The sequence below is a fragment of the Halichoeres trimaculatus genome, unplaced genomic scaffold, assembly GCF_033239565.1.
Source record: "Halichoeres trimaculatus isolate MK-OKI-2021-1 unplaced genomic scaffold, fHalTri1.1 fHalTri1_scaffold_8, whole genome shotgun sequence".
NCBI classification, from domain to species: domain Eukaryota; kingdom Metazoa; phylum Chordata; class Actinopteri; order Labriformes; family Labridae; genus Halichoeres; species Halichoeres trimaculatus.
Window position 1 is genome coordinate 38109078 of NW_027437186.1, and position 17646 is coordinate 38126723.

General features: G+C 38.6%; 1 protein-coding gene across 2 annotated transcripts; it reads left to right on the forward strand.

Annotated features, from left to right (window-relative positions):
* Positions 1-5685: 5685 nt before the first annotated feature.
* On the forward strand, positions 5686-17284 carry sufu (suppressor of fused homolog (Drosophila)). 2 transcript variants are annotated; one of them, XM_074676502.1, is made up of 12 exons: positions 5686-6082; positions 6481-6615; positions 7965-8101; positions 9264-9406; positions 9865-9950; positions 11131-11203; positions 11643-11796; positions 11933-12035; positions 13505-13639; positions 15227-15365; positions 15448-15516; positions 15604-17284. In XM_074676502.1, exons 1-12 carry the CDS (start codon positions 5934-5936, stop codon positions 15691-15693), a joined length of 1413 nt encoding a protein of 470 aa, XP_074532603.1. In that variant the 5' UTR covers positions 5686-5933; the 3' UTR covers positions 15694-17284. The 2 variants fall into 2 exon arrangements, with proteins under 2 accessions (XP_074532603.1, XP_074532602.1); XM_074676501.1 differs by having other exon boundaries at positions 11640-11796; positions 15604-17283.
* The last annotated feature ends 362 nt before the right edge of the window (positions 17285-17646 follow it).

The following is a 17646-nucleotide window of genomic DNA, read 5'->3' on the forward strand; positions in this document are numbered from 1 at the left end:
AACCACCAATGTCGTCACGCTGTCTTTGAAATGTTTTTCTCAGTGTAGAAACTTTTTTTGTTGAAAGAGAAAAAAAAGTTTCTGGCTGCTTCATTACAGGTCATTAAGGAGAGACTGATTATGGATTAACGGCACTGATATTTAGCATTTTGAGGCAAATGGAAAACTTGGCTTCTTCTAGAAAACTTTAAAGATGTATTTATTTAACTTTATCAGACAGCTGCTGAGCCTGGGAGCTGTGTAATAAAGCTTAAAGGCTTTAAACAAAGTTAAGTGTTGGAGTTTGTATTATCCCAAATTTTGGCGCCAGTATTTTCACTTTTGCTTCAAATGAATATCAGCCCCAAATATCGCTTATCAGCCTCCTTCACTCCTGATATTTGGTATCAGCCCTGAAAAAACACATCGTTCTTTCTCTAATTTTCATCCTTCATGGTTCAGGTCACTTTTGTAGTCAGTAACAAACATGACCATTTAGTTTAATCAGTTTCACAGCCAAATAAAAATCCTTACAGTGACTTAAATCAGCTGAATGAAGGTGACACCGTCGGCCTGTATCCCCACTCCTCCACTCTCTACTCCCCACATCTCCTCTCTTCAGCTCTCCTGTCAAATAAAAGCAAATTTGACCCAAAATACCTTTAAATACCCGAGGAGATAAGGCAGGCAGAGTCAGTGACATCTTTTAAATCTCTTATCAGAACTCATTTTTTAAGATTTATGTTTATGTAATTTTAACCTTTAAATTTTATTTTATGTTCCACTTAATTTACCTTAATTTCCACTTGTTGTCTTATTAGCTTGCTTTGCCTTTATATTTATTTATTGGTAGGTTTTACTGTATGTTTGTGCACACACATTATTTTTATCCTTATACTTTTCTTTTGTTTTAATGTTTAATGATTTTATTTTTTGTATCTCTCTCAGAACCTTTTCCTTTTTCCACCTGATGTGATTTCATCCTTTTTCCCCTTTTAAAAATTTATTTATTTACTTAATTTAATTCAATTTTATTTATCTATTTATTTATTTATTTATTTATTTATTATAATTTAATTTATTTATTTATATTAATTAATTAATTATGTTATTTTATTTTATTTATTTATTTATTCATTTATTTTTAGTCTTATATTTGTTGTCTGTATAATATCTCACTGAACCTCCTGATATTCTGTTTTTAGTCTTCGACATGTTTTTTTTTTTCTGTCAAAGCACCTTGTAAACTATTTGTTTTTAAAGGGGATATATAGATAAAGTCTTATTGTTATTATTAATATTATTAGAATTTTTTTTATATTTTTTATGTATATATTTTTAAATATTAAAAAAGTAAAAAAAAAAAATCCAAAATATGGATGACGAACTTCAACTCTGTATTGTGTTTATGAAAGCAGCTAAAATCAATATATAAAGAAAATGAGCTCAGTTTTATTGCATGTAGATGTTTTTTTTTCTTCTGCCTTTCCACTAATTGTTATAAGAAACATGATTTTTTGAGTGTTAGGCCCCCTGTTGATATTTCTGACCCTTAATTATTGTCATATCATGTAGTCAACTAATAACACTAATAAAACTTAACCGTTAAATAGCAGATTCGTGCTGAAAATGAGAGAACTTCACTGATAAATTAAATGTAATCATGGTTAAATGTCATGGTTAACTGTCACCACTCAGGAATTCAAGTTATTTTGGAGCGCAGGTCTTTTTGGATACACTCCTGTTTTACCTCAGGTCACACACACAGTCTCATGAATCACTCTCATAATTAACTCATCAGCGTATGATGTAAGCTCTCTGCCTGCTGATAAATGAAACAACCATGATGAACTGATTCTAAGAAGCATGTTTTCAGCCGCTCATACATGACGCTGCATTTCAACACCTACAGAGTTTGGACAGAGTTTCCAGTTCCCCATTGAGTAACTTAACTTTAGTTTAACACGGTTTCTGTTTGCCTTCAACCTTCCAGCGTGCGTCGGCCTCGTCATCATCTCTCATCTCTACAGCTGTTCAGCGCCTGTGGGGGAATTCCTGGTTCCTCCAGCAGCCGCAGCCTTTCCCCTGCTTACTTTATGGGAACAGGGGGCAGGGCAAGTCAGATGGTTTTCCTCAGAAACTATTATGTGTTGATTCACTGCGAGGGGGCGTGCTGTTCACTCCCACCGTTTCCTTCTTACTGGGAAGTGACTGTCAGGCTTACCGAACGGAGGGAGTGTATGAGAAACAGATAGAGCGGTGGGAGGAGGGAGGGAGTCTGATGGCTGATGTGAAAGGTGCTGGTATTTAAGCTCTGAATGTCACACAGTATGCTGTATCCCTTCTTGGGACTTGGAGGACATGGGAGAGTGAGCCGAGCGGGCAGGTGGACGGAGGAGGGATGGCTCACTGCTCTTTCAGGGACAAGCTGCGGCTCACACGTCTTGTTTTGAAGTTTCAGCTGCCTTCACCCCTGGGAGGCCTTTAGGAGAGGATATATGTGCTCACATCCAAGCTCTGGGAAGGAAACTCATAGTGAAGTATGGGTGAGTACAAAGGTAGGAAATTTTCCAAATCGCTCCAAATTATGTGACAAACTGTCCTGATGTTTGATTTGTGATAAAAGCATTTCTTCACAGACTCTCAGCTGACACGCACTGTTAAATCTGAGTGTTAATGCTGTCATTATGAGTGAATGAGTGAGTGGTTTTTAATGAACGCTGTAAATTAAAGTTGAGTCGAGGTCAAACCTCCATCGAGGCAGCAGAACCGGTTGTTTCCCACTCCAACTGCCGGAAAGATAGGAGTTTCCTGAACGTGGTCAGGTGTGGCCTTCCGCCAAAAGTTCATTGTGCTGAATTACACGTATCCTCAAAGAATGCACGCTCACAGCTACAGAGATAACATTCAGCTTTTATCGTCCTGCAGCATCACTGTAAATATTGACCCTTCTTTGCTTTAAAATGAGGAAAGAGATTCAGGAAAATAAAACACAGGTTAATATCCAACTCAGCGTGGATGGGTCAAAGATACACCAAGCTTGGAGTTATCTTTCTGTCCCAAAGTTCCTATCCTGGGAGTGTTCAGCCATAAATGATGAGTCATTTCATCCCTTGACCAGAGACTATCACAATGATCTGATTCACTTTCATTTCAGCGGTTATGAAGCAGTTCCAGGAACACTTGAGTTCAGAGGATGGCTGGGCTCTCCATGAGTGTGTTCGCTGGAGTCACTCAGATCTGATCCTGTTCATGAAAACGTACACATGTGAATTGGATGTTTGACCACAGTGTGTGAGTGTGTGAGGCCGGCTCCTATCGTTACTGTAACAGCCTGTTGCTCAATCTTCCAATGAAGGAAGGAGGGCTGATATCATCGCTCGTCATGACCCCGCTTTTCTTGAGAAATGGAGATGGTCATTAGTCACAGACCTCAGTGTGCGTACGGCTCAGCTCGCTCGTACTGTCGTCTGTTTGTTTGAGATGGTTTGTGCTGCTCTGTTTTTCCAGCTCCACACAAATGATACGACATGGTACGCCGTGTCAGATGTTTGAGTCATTACAGATCTTCAGCTTTCTGGTTTTGAGTACTCTGCTATGAGAACTGAATTCCATAGATGGTGACGTCTTCAGGTGTCGTCTATGGGCTCAGTTCTTTTGGTAAGGTACCCCAGCACGGCGGGAAACATGGACGACAGCTTCAGACACTCAACGATTTGATTTCCCAACTTCTGTGTGTTGTTTTCTTCAACAAAAGAATGTTTGATCAAGTGTAAGTTTTCAGAAACATTGCTAATAAAGTTAGCCAAACTAAATTACTTCCCTCTCTAGTTTATTTATTCTTTCTCCACTATCTTGAAACTGCTTTTTCATTCGTACATTTCCTGAGAAAGAGGCAGAGCATTTCTGGACAAACTAGATATTTAATACACACACCAGCTCCTTTTTTTTCAGATCTTATCTTAGCTTAAGATCCGTAAAATCTGAAGCCGTGTTTTTGGCAGTTAGCTAGGTTTAGCGATAAGAGTGGGTGTAGCTGTCGTTATGGTTTACGTATAAAGTGTTAAAAGAATCTAAAATAAAAATTTACTCCAGGGATTTTGGGCCACAAAAAGATAAAAGATTGTCCCTTGAAAACTTTACTGTCCCAGGACAAAGCACCTCTTCATGAAACACTTTTTCTGTGTTTCCTAAACAGATTGAACAATGTTAACACGCCTGACAGAGTGTTTGCTTCATGCATGTGTAGTTCCCCCTCGGTGGCCTCTGGGTTTCGCTGTGTTAGTTTAGTAAAGGTGATTTTGTAACATGTAAAACAAGGTCCAACGGAAGATTTGGTCTATTGTGGCCCATAAAAAGGTTTTATGAAAAACATCATATTTATAAAGATTATGCTCTGGCATGGAGTATCATAAAAGAGTCTGAACGGAAACTTCTTGAGTGTTTTTATGCGTTTATCTCTCTTACCCTTAAACCCTGACCTTAAAATTTTGTGTTTTTCCCATAAGTGCCTGACTATGTCAAACTGTATGTTTTTGAAATAAATCCTATCATATTATGCATCAACTTAATTTTCTGTTTCTTGATTAAAGTTGTATTAACCAGTGTATTAAAAAGGATCTTAGCTGAAACATGAACTCTACGCTACATACATGCCACGCACATGTCTGAGTTAGCCGTTAGCCGCTCAGTCATTGTGAAACTGTCAGACCCCAGCGCTACCACCTCCCGCCATATGATGATGGTGTCATGATGACTTCCTTCGAACAACATCCTCAAAGTGAGGGTGTATCTCGGCTGAACTCTGACTCATCAAGGACAGTTTATAACTCTCATTATGAGTAAGCTCTGACTGAATGACCCCTGTACATTATCTTCACTATTTAAATAAAAACTCCACTGGCCACTTTTCTCTGTTACCGTGGAGCAAAAGAGGAAAAAAACACATTAACCTCTTAAGACCCAGTGTCTACATATGTGGACATTACATTTCTGCCTCTCAGACCCATGATCCTATATTTTTCAAACTTTGACAGATTAGACACATTTAGGGTCACTGCCCACATCATCATTTGGTGAAATCACAACATTACACCAATTTTAGTGGAAAAAACAATGTATTTAAGTACAATAACACAACTAACAAACACCTAATAGAGAACTCATAACACAAATAATCAAACTTCCCATACAAAGACCAAGTTTAGTTATTATACCAATTAGGTCTTGCTTATCCAAAATAGCAAAAAAAAAAAAAAAACTTTATTAGCAATAAAATTTGGCAGATTGTAAAATGTGATACATTTATTTTTTCCTCTTGAATCCATGTATGGTCAACGCATCAAGGCAAAATGTGACATTTATTCAAATAATCTCCTCTTTGATCAAACCATATGCTCAAAAATAAAAAAAATGGTTAAAAATGAGAAAAGTTGTTGAGTAATAATTCTGTAATTTTAATTTGCCTGTCATATTCAGAGCTGAAAATAGACACGCTTGCATCTTAAAATTGCTATTTTCACTTCTCACTTTAACTTTTCACTTCTTACTTCCCTTCAAAGACCCATTTGCTCCATTATTCAGCATTTGGCCCTCAGAAACTTTGAGGGCTTGATTATCAGAGTATCTACCAATCATAACCAATTACAAATCTCATCGAACTAGCAATCTTGTTCTTCATTGGTTATCAAAGCTGTCACTCACTGACGCCATTGTTCGATTCCAACCAATCGGAAGGCAGCTTTTTTTCCAGAGGGATGAGCAACAGGCTGTGTCCCTGCCGAGTGTGGCACAACGAACTGGTTAAACCCTGTGTTTATTTTCTCAGGAGTACTACAGGAAAAGTTTTATGACCTAAGATTTTTACTTTTTTGTTGAACATTTAGTGAAAAGGAGAAGACAACTGCACACCCGTTGTCTTTTATACAATACCCGGATTTGTTCGAGGCCTACGCATGGATGAGGTACGGCCTACCAGTGGTGCTCAAGCCCACGGGCTGGTGCCGCTGTTTCCCCCTGGACTGCAGGCTATCTACGGGGAATGCCGGCGACTGTACCCCGAACAGGCTAACCCGCTTCAAGTAACAGCTATTGTTAAATACTGGTAGGTGCCTCATTTCGTTTTGGTCGGGCTGATACACCTACATGTACTTTACCGATGTAGACAAAGTTTGTGAAGTCATGAACAGCGGTTTAATAAACAGAGAGCTCAGATGCTAAGCTAACATCCCAGCTAACTTCAAACAGGGGCTGTACTGTAACTCACTGTTGCTTTGTTTTATGGGAATTTTAGGAAACAATTCAAACTATTCTAGCTCAGACAATTGTGATTTAAACATATAAATGTTGTTAATTTACATATTCATGTGCTGTAGTGATGTTTACATGTCCAGACCCTCCAGCTAAGCTAGCTCTCCTGTGCTGTGGGTCAGGAAAGTTTAGTGACAACAAAAGCTTTTATTTTTGGACATTACTCATGTTTTCATTTCATGTATCCCACAGGTTAGGGGGACCAGACCCGTTAGACTACATCAGCATGTACAGGAGTATGGGCTGCCCAGCTCAGGACATCCAGGAGCACTGGCACTATGTCAGCTTTGGCCTGAGTGATTTGTATGGAGATAATAGAGTTCATGAGTAAGTAGGCTTATGTAACAACTGTATTATTACCAGTTTGTATTACTGTTTTATATTTTTTATTTGTCTTTCTTTGACTTAATATGGAAGAAACAACAAACAACACCACTTTAAGCCTCTTTAGCATCCCTTATATTTAAATAACAAAGACTTATGCAAAGACTAAGAGACCCCTTGCTAAGTTTCAAACTAATTACCCTTTATTAGTTTACTCCCTACTGTTTGTTTTGACAGGAACTGATCTTCATGTCCTTTATGTGTTGTATAAATGAGGTATAACCTTAATAATAATAATAATTTTATTTGTATAGCACTTTTAAAAACATAGTTTACAAAGTGCTTTGACAAGCATTCAGCACAAAATAATAAAACACAAACAAACAATGAGCACAATAAAGTAAAAACAAAAAGCACAGCTTAAATCAAGACTAACAGAGAGAGACAATGTAAAAAGACATGAGGTGAAAAGTAGAGCCCGACTGATTAAGGCTACTACACAGCGTCTCACTTCATAACGCCATGCAGGATGAACCTGCGCTTATAAATTCACAAGTTATTGTTTTGGTTGAAATAATTTTTGAAAATGTTTCAATGTATTTTGTTGTAATTGTATTTATTGCATGTTTTGAAAGCAGCGACATTGTTACTTAAAATCTAGTTTAGTCCCATGCATTAAATGAAAGATGGAACTTTTTAATATCTAGTAATAATGTGTGTTCATATACAGTATATATCCTGTGTTTATCAATGAATTTATTACATATATCAGTTGATATATCGGATATCGGCTTCTTTTTGCCCCCAGTATCGGTATCGACATCGTCCCCAAAAATACCATATCGGTCTGGCTCTAGTGAAAAGGTCCTTTCCATAATTTATAGTACTTTATAGGAACCCAGACAATACAAGAACCATGCAGCCTAAAAAGAGACCATGAGGACCAAACATAAAAAAACATAAAATCAGTAAGAATAGGAAACAGAATAAAAAAAGGGATGAAAGCAGAAATCAGGTCAGAAAATATAAAAAAGATGAAATGAACAATGATGATCAAATTACAAAATAATAAAAAATGGTGGCGAAGATAAAATACAGTAATAAACACGAGCAAGAGTTAAGGCAATTAAAAAGGTCTAAAAATTATCTTTAAAAGAGTTTAAAAAAGTGAACCATTAAAAAGTTAAAATCATAATTTATAGCACATAATACTGTTAATAAAGTAACGAAAAGGAGTAAAAGAAGGTAAAGAAAAACAAATAGTAAAACAAAATAAGATAGAGATAAAAGACATTAAAAGATGGTAAAAGACAGTAATAACTAATCCTAATTTCACCTGACTCCTTACGTAGATTCACGGGGGCAGATGGACCCAGTGGATTTGGCTTTGAGCTCACCTTTAGACTTAAGAGAGAGGTTGGGGAGACGGCACCACCGACCTGGCCAGCTGAGCTCATGCAAGGCTTGGCGCGCTATGTGTTCCAGTCAGGTAAGAGCAACGTAACCTTGAGAAATAAGTGGTATTAATATGTTTTATCTCATTTATTATCTCAAAGTTGTTGAATCTCCTTCTAAAGTAAGTAAGGTAAACATATTTTGGTGACACAAAGATTCAGACTGTACTGATTTAAGGCTGCTTTTCTGTGATGTTGAGGAAAAACCAAAGAGGTATTGATTAATCAAGCTTTGCATCCCACATCTAAAGGTGTCGGAAAGCAAAAGTTTTGTTTTGATTCAGTCACAGTGTGTGTGTAGTTCAGTTACTGATTTATCTGCCTGGGCTCTGTTTGAACAGCTCCCTCTTGGCCACTGTTGCCATGCCGCCTTGTCAGATCTTTCGAACTGTGAATAATGTGTTCTTTATAAAGGTGACTTGATATTCCAGTCATCTATTTATACATGCGAGATAGAGGAGCTGCTTCAGGCAGCAGGTTTTTGTTAAGCGCACATTGTGTTTGTGTTAGTTGGAGCTCTGGGTATTGACAGGAAGTCTAATTTCCCCTTTCTTACCCTTTACAGTTGTGAAAATAGTCTATTAAAATGGTAAACAGGAACATTGCTGGAGTGTGTTTTTTTGCTCTGTGGGTGTATTCTCCAGTGCGAGGTGTTTTAAATCATTCATCCGTGTGTTCAGCGTCTAAAGAAAGTGTAGTTGAGAAAGGGGGGGGTGTTTAAAAGCCATGAGGAAAGAGAAGAAGGCTGCTCTCCCCTCTTCACTAACCAGCACTTCTCTGCTATCCAGCTGGGGTCAATTTGCGCGTGGGTGGGCCGGGCTCCTGAGCAGAGTCGATGCTGATTCCTGGCCATCTCCCCCCCCTCCCCTCGCTTTTCTCCTACAGCAAATCTGGATTTGGTACATGTTACCTCCCAAGCAGACACATTCCTTACATGGAAATGTAGTATTTATGTTTCTCATGTCACATTTTGGGCTCCCTCTTCTCCCTCTGACTCAGTCTTGTGGATTGTTTCCCTCTTTTCCTGTTGATGTAACTTTTCGTTGGAGTGTCTGAGCTGAATGAACAATGGAAAAAGAGCGGTTCCCTTCCTCCGGCAGCTGGAAATGCCCTCTGCAGACAAACGCTGGTGACAAACAGAATTCTTGGCAGCGTTTTACTGAAAAATGAACGTGTCCTTTTTGTTCTCTCATGCAGAAAATACATTTTGTAGCGGTGACCACGTATCGTGGCACAGCCCGCTGGACAACAGTGAATCTCGCATCCAGCATATGTTGCTAACAGAGGACCCACAGATGCAACCAATTCAGACGCCGTTCGGCACACTGAGCTTTCTCCAGGTGAGTCCAGAAGTTGAATATGATGTCAGTAATTTCTCAAGAAGCACTCTGAGGAAGTTTTGGCTGCTTTAACCGTAAGAGAGTGTTACAGAGTTTGAACTGATTATTTTGACAAAACACAGACCAGCGTGGAGCAGATGATGTTTAGAAAACTCTGTGATTTAATATCAGCGATGATGATGATGGAAGACAGTTATGAAACCTGCAAACATCTGCACGACATATTTCACCTAAGATTGGCAAATTAAGTCAGTGCAATAAAGAGATTTTTTGAGTTATGTCCCAGATTTCTATGCCTTTATTTGGAGAGTTCAGGACGGTGGATAGGGCAGGGAGCAGGGTGAAAGTGAGGTTAGGATTCGATCCTTGGCCGCCTGCAGCCTGATTTAAAAATGAAATTAACAGATGCACAGAAATGAAGATTGGAGACCAACCCTCCTCGTGTATTTCTCTTTCAGATCGTAGGTGTTTGTACGGAGGAGCTCCAGGCGGCTCAGCAGTGGAACGGACAGGGTATCCTGGAGCTGATGCGTGGGGTCAAAGTGTAAGTCCAAACTGGGCGCTGTTCTCGTTAGGGATGGGAATTGATAAGATTTTGTCAATACCGATGCCCTTATCTGTTCTGGTTATCGATCTGAGTCTTTATCGATTCCCTTATCAACTCCTGTTGTGAATTTTCTTGGTACAAAAAGTATCTTTACAGGTTTTCTGTGTCAACAACATTTAGTTGAGTTTATACTGTAAGTGAATAAAATGTAATTGGTCCCTGAGTCTGGATATTTCTGGGCATAATTAAACAGAAACAGGTCAAAATTTCACACAATGTGACGTTGATGTTCTGTGTTGTAATATATTAATAATTCAAGTAGGCCATGTAGTGTCTCAAAGTGGTTATAGCAATGGTTTAAGTTGTTTGGAACCTTTCCGTCAGCCATTAGCCTTTCATTAGCCTGTTAGCTTTTGACATTTGAAACTCTCAGTATTTTTTACAAAGAGTTGATGTGATATGTTTCTGTGATGAAAGTTGAAATTCCATTCTGCAGCAAAAGTTATACTGATGTATGCTAACTACTAGCATAACAATGCAGCTTCCTTTATACATTACGTGGTTTGTACCATTTCTAATGTACTGAATATGAATCTCCTGAGAGAGAGTGATGAACATTTCTTTATGAAGTCAGTTCTTCAGGAAAACTTCAAGCTGAAAATCCTGAATCAGAGTTTTCTTGGGAAACGTTAGCTAACTGCTAAGCTAAGCTAGCTGCAGCAGACTAGTCGACGTAAGGCCCGGTGGCTCCGTCACAATGTAAAGAACTGATAAGGGGATCGTTAAGCACAAAGGCTAACGATATCGATGGATTGAAGCATTTCTCATCGATTCCCATCCCTAGTTCTCGTCCTGGTCGAATCAGAAAAACACAAAGCCTGTGCTTTCGTCTCTTTTTGGCCTTGTGTTGGTGTAAAAGTAGACATGGACCAGACCTGTTTCCATTTGTAGCAAATCAAATGAAAATAACTTCATTGTCGCTGTAACAGTGTTTACTTTTCCTCCCTTTGCTGAAACAGAAAGTTACATTAAAGCTACCTCAGTGTAAAGTTTGTCCAGTCCAGTCAGATTAACGTGTCGTGTAGCATCCAGGAAATAACACAGTTAATTATTTATGCATTAACTTGGTGTGTCTGACTGATGTGTGGGAGTAACGCTGATGGTTTTCTCTGCACAGAGCTGGTGGCCCCTGGCTTATCACGGACATGAGGAGAGGAGAGACCATTTTTGACATTGATCCACACTTACAAGTAAGGCTTTATTGAGTTCAGCTCCATGTTTAATTCACGCTGTGGGGTATCTGAGATTTATTAGCTGCTAACTTCTGTGCTCTTAAAATGATGCATGAACAAGTCTGCCTTTTGTGCTCCAGAGCTTTTATTAATCACACAAAGAATTATTCAGTAAATAGTTGAATTCAATCAGAAATCAAGTTGTAGAGAAAGGAGAGGAGGGTGAAAATGTTGAGCTGGATTATGAAGAGTTAAACAACGTGCACTGAGACAAACTGATTTTCCACATATAAAAGATATAAGTGGATAAAAGAGCCCATTATATTAACTTAGCACCCCCTGTTGGCCCATAAATTGTTTGTTGCAGCCTCTTTTCCCATCAGAAAATGTGAAACATGTGTTGGTTTTATGTGAGCTAGTGTTAATGATTGCGTATATTTCTTGCTCATCCAAGCAGGAGAGAGTGGATCAGGGGATTGAGACAGAGGGCTCCAACCTGAGTGGGGTCAGCGCTAAGTGTGTGTGGGACGATCTGAGTCGGCCGCCAGAGGATGAGGAGGACAGCCGCTCCATCTGCATAGGCTCACAGCCGCGCAGGCTCTCAGACAAAGGTACGCCAAGTCTTTAAATAAAGACAAAGCAGATCCAAGAACGGCTAACCAGTCTGTACAGAGGAGCTCTGGTTTCATGCTGTCAGCGGTGCATGATGGGATAACTCCACGCCGATCTCTGTCTGTGTGTTGACAGACACGGAGCAGATCAGGGAGACTCTGAGGAAAGGACTGGAGTTTAACAGCAAGGCCGCGCTACCACCCATCAGCAGCCAGAGGCCGGGCCATGAGAGACCTCAGTGAGTGTTCCTCCCACACAGCAGCTCACACGCTAACACGGGCTCAGCTCAGCACACGCTTTTCACCAGGAGAGAGCCCTGCAACATGTGCAGTGACTCACAGTGAAACTGAACCACTATCACCACCGTGTCACAGCTGCCAGCGTCAAAAAGAGGCGTGTCACTAATGTGTGGCTTTTTCTGCAGAAGGTTTTACCCCCTCTGCTACGTCAGGTAGCATCAGAGCGGAGCTGTCTGGGCACATTCAGGCGCTTTTTTTCCAGACACGGCCATTCCCACATTTCCCTGTTTCCACTCTTTTTCCAGTTTTTATTTCTCCATTTTTTTAAAATTTGTCTCGTTTTTGAGTAAATAGGAGCTGCTTTGTGCCATCGGAAACTGAATTTGAATTAAAATATTGAATTTGAAAAAGCATGGTGTGTAATGGAATTCAATGTTTTGAAATTGAACTTATTTTTTTAATTGAATTAATTTTTTAAATTGAACTTGAATTTGTATTTTGCCTATGAAAATTCAACTTTTTTTAATACTTTAATTCAACTATTTTTAAAACTTAAAATTCAAAAACACAAAATTCAATTTCAATTCACAAAAAGCAGATTCAGCTTTAAAATGACACGACCATTACGCCATCTTGTGCCTTTAGGGAGACTAATCGAGCACAGATTCACGGACACATGGTCGTGTCGCTCTGAAGTGAAATTGAATTTTAAAGCTGAATCTGCTTTTTGTGAATTGAAATTGAATTCTGTGTTTTTGAATTTTAAGTTGAAAAAAAAAGTTGAATTAAAGTATAAAAAGAGTTGAATTTTCATAGGCAAAATACAAATTCAAGTTCAATTAAAAAAATTAATTCAATTAAAAAAATAAGTTCAATTTCAAAACATTAAATTCCATTACACACCATGCTTTACAAATTCAATATTTTAATTCAAATTCAGTTTCTGATGGCTCAAATATAACCCCATAGTTTTTAGCTAGTAGCCTTGATTTGATGGGACAGCTAGAGAGACAGGAAGTGTGGGAACAGAGGTTGTGAGGTACCTGCAAATAGTGCAACAGGAGTTCCTCCACAGCAGGAACTTTCCCCAGGAACCAGGGATCTTTTGAGGAACCCAGAATTTTGATAGAAGGAACCAGGGTCTATATTTAGTTCAGGTTGTTGATCCACTCCCTGAAAAGTCCCTGCTCAAAGGATTTTACTTTCCAGAAGTTGAGGAACTTTGGGGATCCCTGCGTTTTTCTTATTTCACCCGCCATCAACAGTAAAATTACAGATTTATTCATGCGCTTATATAAATATGAAACCCATCCATACACAAGACCTCACACACTCATCTTCACTGGTCAGCGTTTCACACCTTTAGTTTCTAGACTCCTCCTGTGACCACTATCGGTGAAACAACCATCCATCAAACATCAGACACCCTGTGCTTTACCAAGCTGTCTCCTCTCTGTCTGTTTCCCAGGAGCCGTAAGGACAGCCTGGAGAGTGAGAGCTCAGCGGCCATCGTTCCTCACGAGCTGGTCCGAACACGACAGCTGGAGAGCGTTCATCTCAAATTCAACCAGGAATCAGGAACCCTGCTGCCGCTCTGTCTGAGGTACCGTACCAGCCTCTGTGCTGCCTGCGCTCCACGTTCACTCTTCAGGAATGTCCCTACGGCACACTGATAAAAAATAATCCAAACATTCCCGTTGGGTGGGTGTGGCAGCGTGTCTTTATAAATCATCAGAGCAAAAATGAAGATGACTCGATTCTTAGAAGTTTAAAAGGCGCTTTTGGCAAGTCAGCCCCAAAGTCTGATTTTACTCCTCCTACTTTCACTTTGATGCAACTTCAAAGTGTTTGATAAATGGAAGTCAGATGGGTTTTTTTCACAGCCAGCAGCTATTTAAAGTGATCTGAATGGCTTTAAAGCTACGATCAAGGGTCTTCAACCTGTGGCTCTGTGACTCCTCTGCAGTGGCTCCTTGTAGCTTTAAAACATATTATTGAAATAAAGAATTGTTATTTTTCTTCCAGAGGGTATTGATGATTAAAGACACTGACACTAAATAAAATCCTGCGTTAACATTTAGTTGAACTAAATCTTCATCCCATCTGTCAATAAAGCCTGCCACCGCTCTACTTCACCTCCTACAACATCAACAGCCCACCAACTTTCCATGCACCTGTGGCTAACCTCAAGTTTTACAAAATGCCGGCTTAAAATACGTAAAATACATGCTTTATATGTATTAACACATTGACGGACAAAACAAAAAAAGACGATTCAAACAAAAAATTCAATTAATATATGTAATCAATTTCAAGTAATATCATTTTTAATTTATCTTTTTCACTACTTGTACAATTTTTAAAAGTCAAATTTTCATTTTAAATTTTTGCATTATTTTAATGTTTCACTGTTTTTAATTTTTGCATTTGTGTAAGTTTTAATTATTTTAATACTAGAAAAAAATAATTTAATTTTTTTTTTTTTTTGACATTTTTTTGAAATGTTTAATATTTTGCATTTTTTTTAAATAAGAAAAATATTCAATGCAATTTTTTTATTTGACATTTTTCAAAAATGTTTAATATGTTGCATTTTTTTATATTAGAAAAAATATTAAATGCAATTTTTGTTTTTTAAAATTTTAAAAAAATATTTGACATTTTTCAAAAAATGTTAATATTTTGCGTTTTTTTTAATATAAGAAAAAAAATACTTTTTTTATTTTATACTTTTTTAAATTTATTTTATATTTTTTCAAAAATGTTTAAAATTTTGCCATTTTTTTTTATTTCAAACTTTAAAAAATATTTGCAAATTCATCGAAAATAAAAATGAAGACATCACATGTACAGTTCTATAAATTGTTCTAGCTACCACCCTACAGATACATGGAAATATATTAAAACCCCTGAATAAGATCTTTTTGTCATTACTTGTTGAATATTTTGTCACTTCCGAGTGTGCAGTTCCTCAAGGAAAGTACCACAACTACCAAATGTTAGAAAAAGAAACCAGGTTTCACTTTCAGAATCATATTTTGAAATGTTGGAGTTTTTTAAATTGTTTTTCTTCTTGAGGATGAATCTGTCTTAAACAGTAAAATAATTCTTAAAGGTAAAAACAGGGAGATGTATCACCGCAGCAGCAGCAGCTCCTGTGTTCATGTTGTTCTGTATTTTTTGCTTTCAGGGGCCGGTTGCTTCATGGGAGACACTTCACTTACAAAAGTATCAACGGAGACACAGCCATTACCTTCGTGTCGACGGGAGTTGAAGGCGCTTTTGCTACTGAGGAGCATCCATATGCAGCTCATGGCCCCTGGCTTCAAGTAAACACACACACCGTGTCAAAACTCTGTCTGATACTTAGTGTTTATAGCGTTCATTTGACCTTCTTCTCTCCTTCTTTAGATATTGTTGACTGAAGAGTTTGTAGAGCAGATGCTCGGGGACATTCAGGAGCTCAACACTCGTGAGGAGGTGACTCAAACTTTTATTTCCTCACATATTTTTAAAGTTTCTTCATCTGCCTGCCTGTTTGACTTCATGCGTCTCTTTCTGATTCAGACAAAGTTACCAAAGGAGTACAGCTGGCCAGAGAAGAAGCTGAAGATCTCTGTACTACCAGACTCTGTGTTTGACAATCCGTTACAATGAGACGCCTTATCTTTAGAGATTACCAACAGAGAGAGCTGCAAACACACCTCCAGAGGGGACCACCATGATCAGGAGACCTCCCTGGACCCTGAGCCGTCAGATAAGCTGCTGGTGTGGAGGATGGCCTGAGACTGTTTCACTCCTGTAGACGATCTGAGAAACAAGCTGAACACTCCTGACTGTTACTGCGTTTGTTCTCAGACAAGCCCCACTGTTTACAACTTTTCTCTAAGGTCTGAAAGCTCCTGAAAATACTGAATCAGCCTGAAACCAGCCTGTCCAGATGGTCGACCTGTAACAGCAGTCTGTGCAGGTGACACATTAGCTGAAGGGCAGAATGGGATGTTGTCATTCCTCCAATAAGGCCTGCCAAAGCCGGAGTCCAAAACGTAAGTCACTAAAATACAGACGGGAATGAAACCAGGCGCTCGAAGGTGACGAGTCGCTGTTTCCTCTCATAGCTCTATTTATTCCAGTGGCCTTAGAAAGGACAGAAAAGTCAAGTTTGGATGTTTGTGTGTGTGTGTGTGTGTGTGTCGTCAGCCGGAGCTCCTGTGTTCCTGTGTTGTTAGTAACAAATGCTGGACATTTTTCTTTTATGTGTTTGTGGTCATACCAAAGTCTGAACTCCAGGCCGCCTCCTGCCTGAGCGGCCTGCGTCACAGATGTGTCATGGCTCTGTCGTAATGACGCTATGATTACTGCTCTTTACGGCCTGTTTGTCTGACTGAACCAACCAAACTTCTGAGCTCACTTATCTGGAAAATGCTGCAGGTATAACCTCCCCCTCTCCGCTCTGAGTTACAGCTTTTGGATGTGACTCCTCAGTTTTCTGGTGATCATGATGTGTGTGTACAGTCCGTTATGAGCATTTAGAGACAGGACACTTTATCTCAGCTCACTCAGATGTTGTCTCCAGTGGCCACATTGATGTTTGTCTTTCTTTCATCTGTCGGACCTTCTTAAAAACATGTTGGAGTAAAATTCCTCAGTGCCTTGAGTTGATAAGGACCACAAATTCTGCTCACTCTCCATGTTTCATCTCCTCGTTAGTCCAGAGGTATGATTTAAATCAAGGCTGCTGAATTTATTGTCTGTTTCTGATCCTGTCATTCCATATTAACACCAAAACAGAGAGCAGGCCGCCTTTACTACAGTGTCTTCTTATACGTACGTGACTGTGTCTTATTCTCGTTTGTCCTTTTTTATCCAGAGTGACACATGTAAAGTTTAGTCATCCTTTATATGACTCTTTTTGTAATTACTATCTTATTGACTGAACGGGCTGATTGTAATCCCAAGTGCATTAAAGAGTGTAGGTATTTACACGAATAAAGCTGCAAAATGAGCCCAGAAGAAGAAGATTTATTTCATTGGATCATATGATGAAGAGCTGCTTTAATACAGGACTAACCAATGTTTGCACAGAGACCAGCTGAGCCACAACTGCTCCTTTAGGTCTGCCATAAAGTCAGGTGAGTGCAGGAGTTTTTATGTGTTTGATTCTTACTTGTGGTTATTAATAAGGAGATGAATAACTTCATATGATACCATATAAATCACATCAGCATGTGTTGTAAAGACGGTAAAATAAGAACACATTTCATCTGTCAGGCTGTGACTCATTCCTGTTATAGTTACGACCTCCTGATACAGTAATAAAGTTATTTATTTGGGTCATGTATTATTCACATTCATGGATTCCCCTTTGTTTAGATCCAAGTCATTATAATGAAAACATAACTAGGTCATCAATTTATTGGAAACCACATAAAGTGAGATTCAAAGAATTTTATTAGTAACAGCTTTTTATTTATATGTTATATGGCACATATTATTGGGAGATGAAACACCCCTCTCAAAAAATAAATTAATAAAAGAAAATGAAATAAAATACAAACCGCCATAAATAATAAATAATTGAATATAATTATACATTTTTTTAAAAAATAT

What these genes read in the sequence shown, in the direction of transcription:
- sufu (XM_074676501.1), top strand. Translation starts at nt 5,934, where the DNA reads ATGGATGAGGTACGGCCTACCAGTGGTGCTCAAGCCCACGGGCTGGTG. An exon ending in GGAGATAATAGAGTTCATGA is followed by an intron (nt 6,616 to 7,964) that starts GTAAGTAGGCTT and finishes CTCCTTACGTAG; the next exon opens with ATTCACGGGGGCAGATGGAC. An exon ending in CCGGGCCATGAGAGACCTCA is followed by an intron (nt 12,036 to 13,504) that starts GTGAGTGTTCCT and finishes TCTGTTTCCCAG; the next exon opens with GAGCCGTAAGGACAGCCTGG.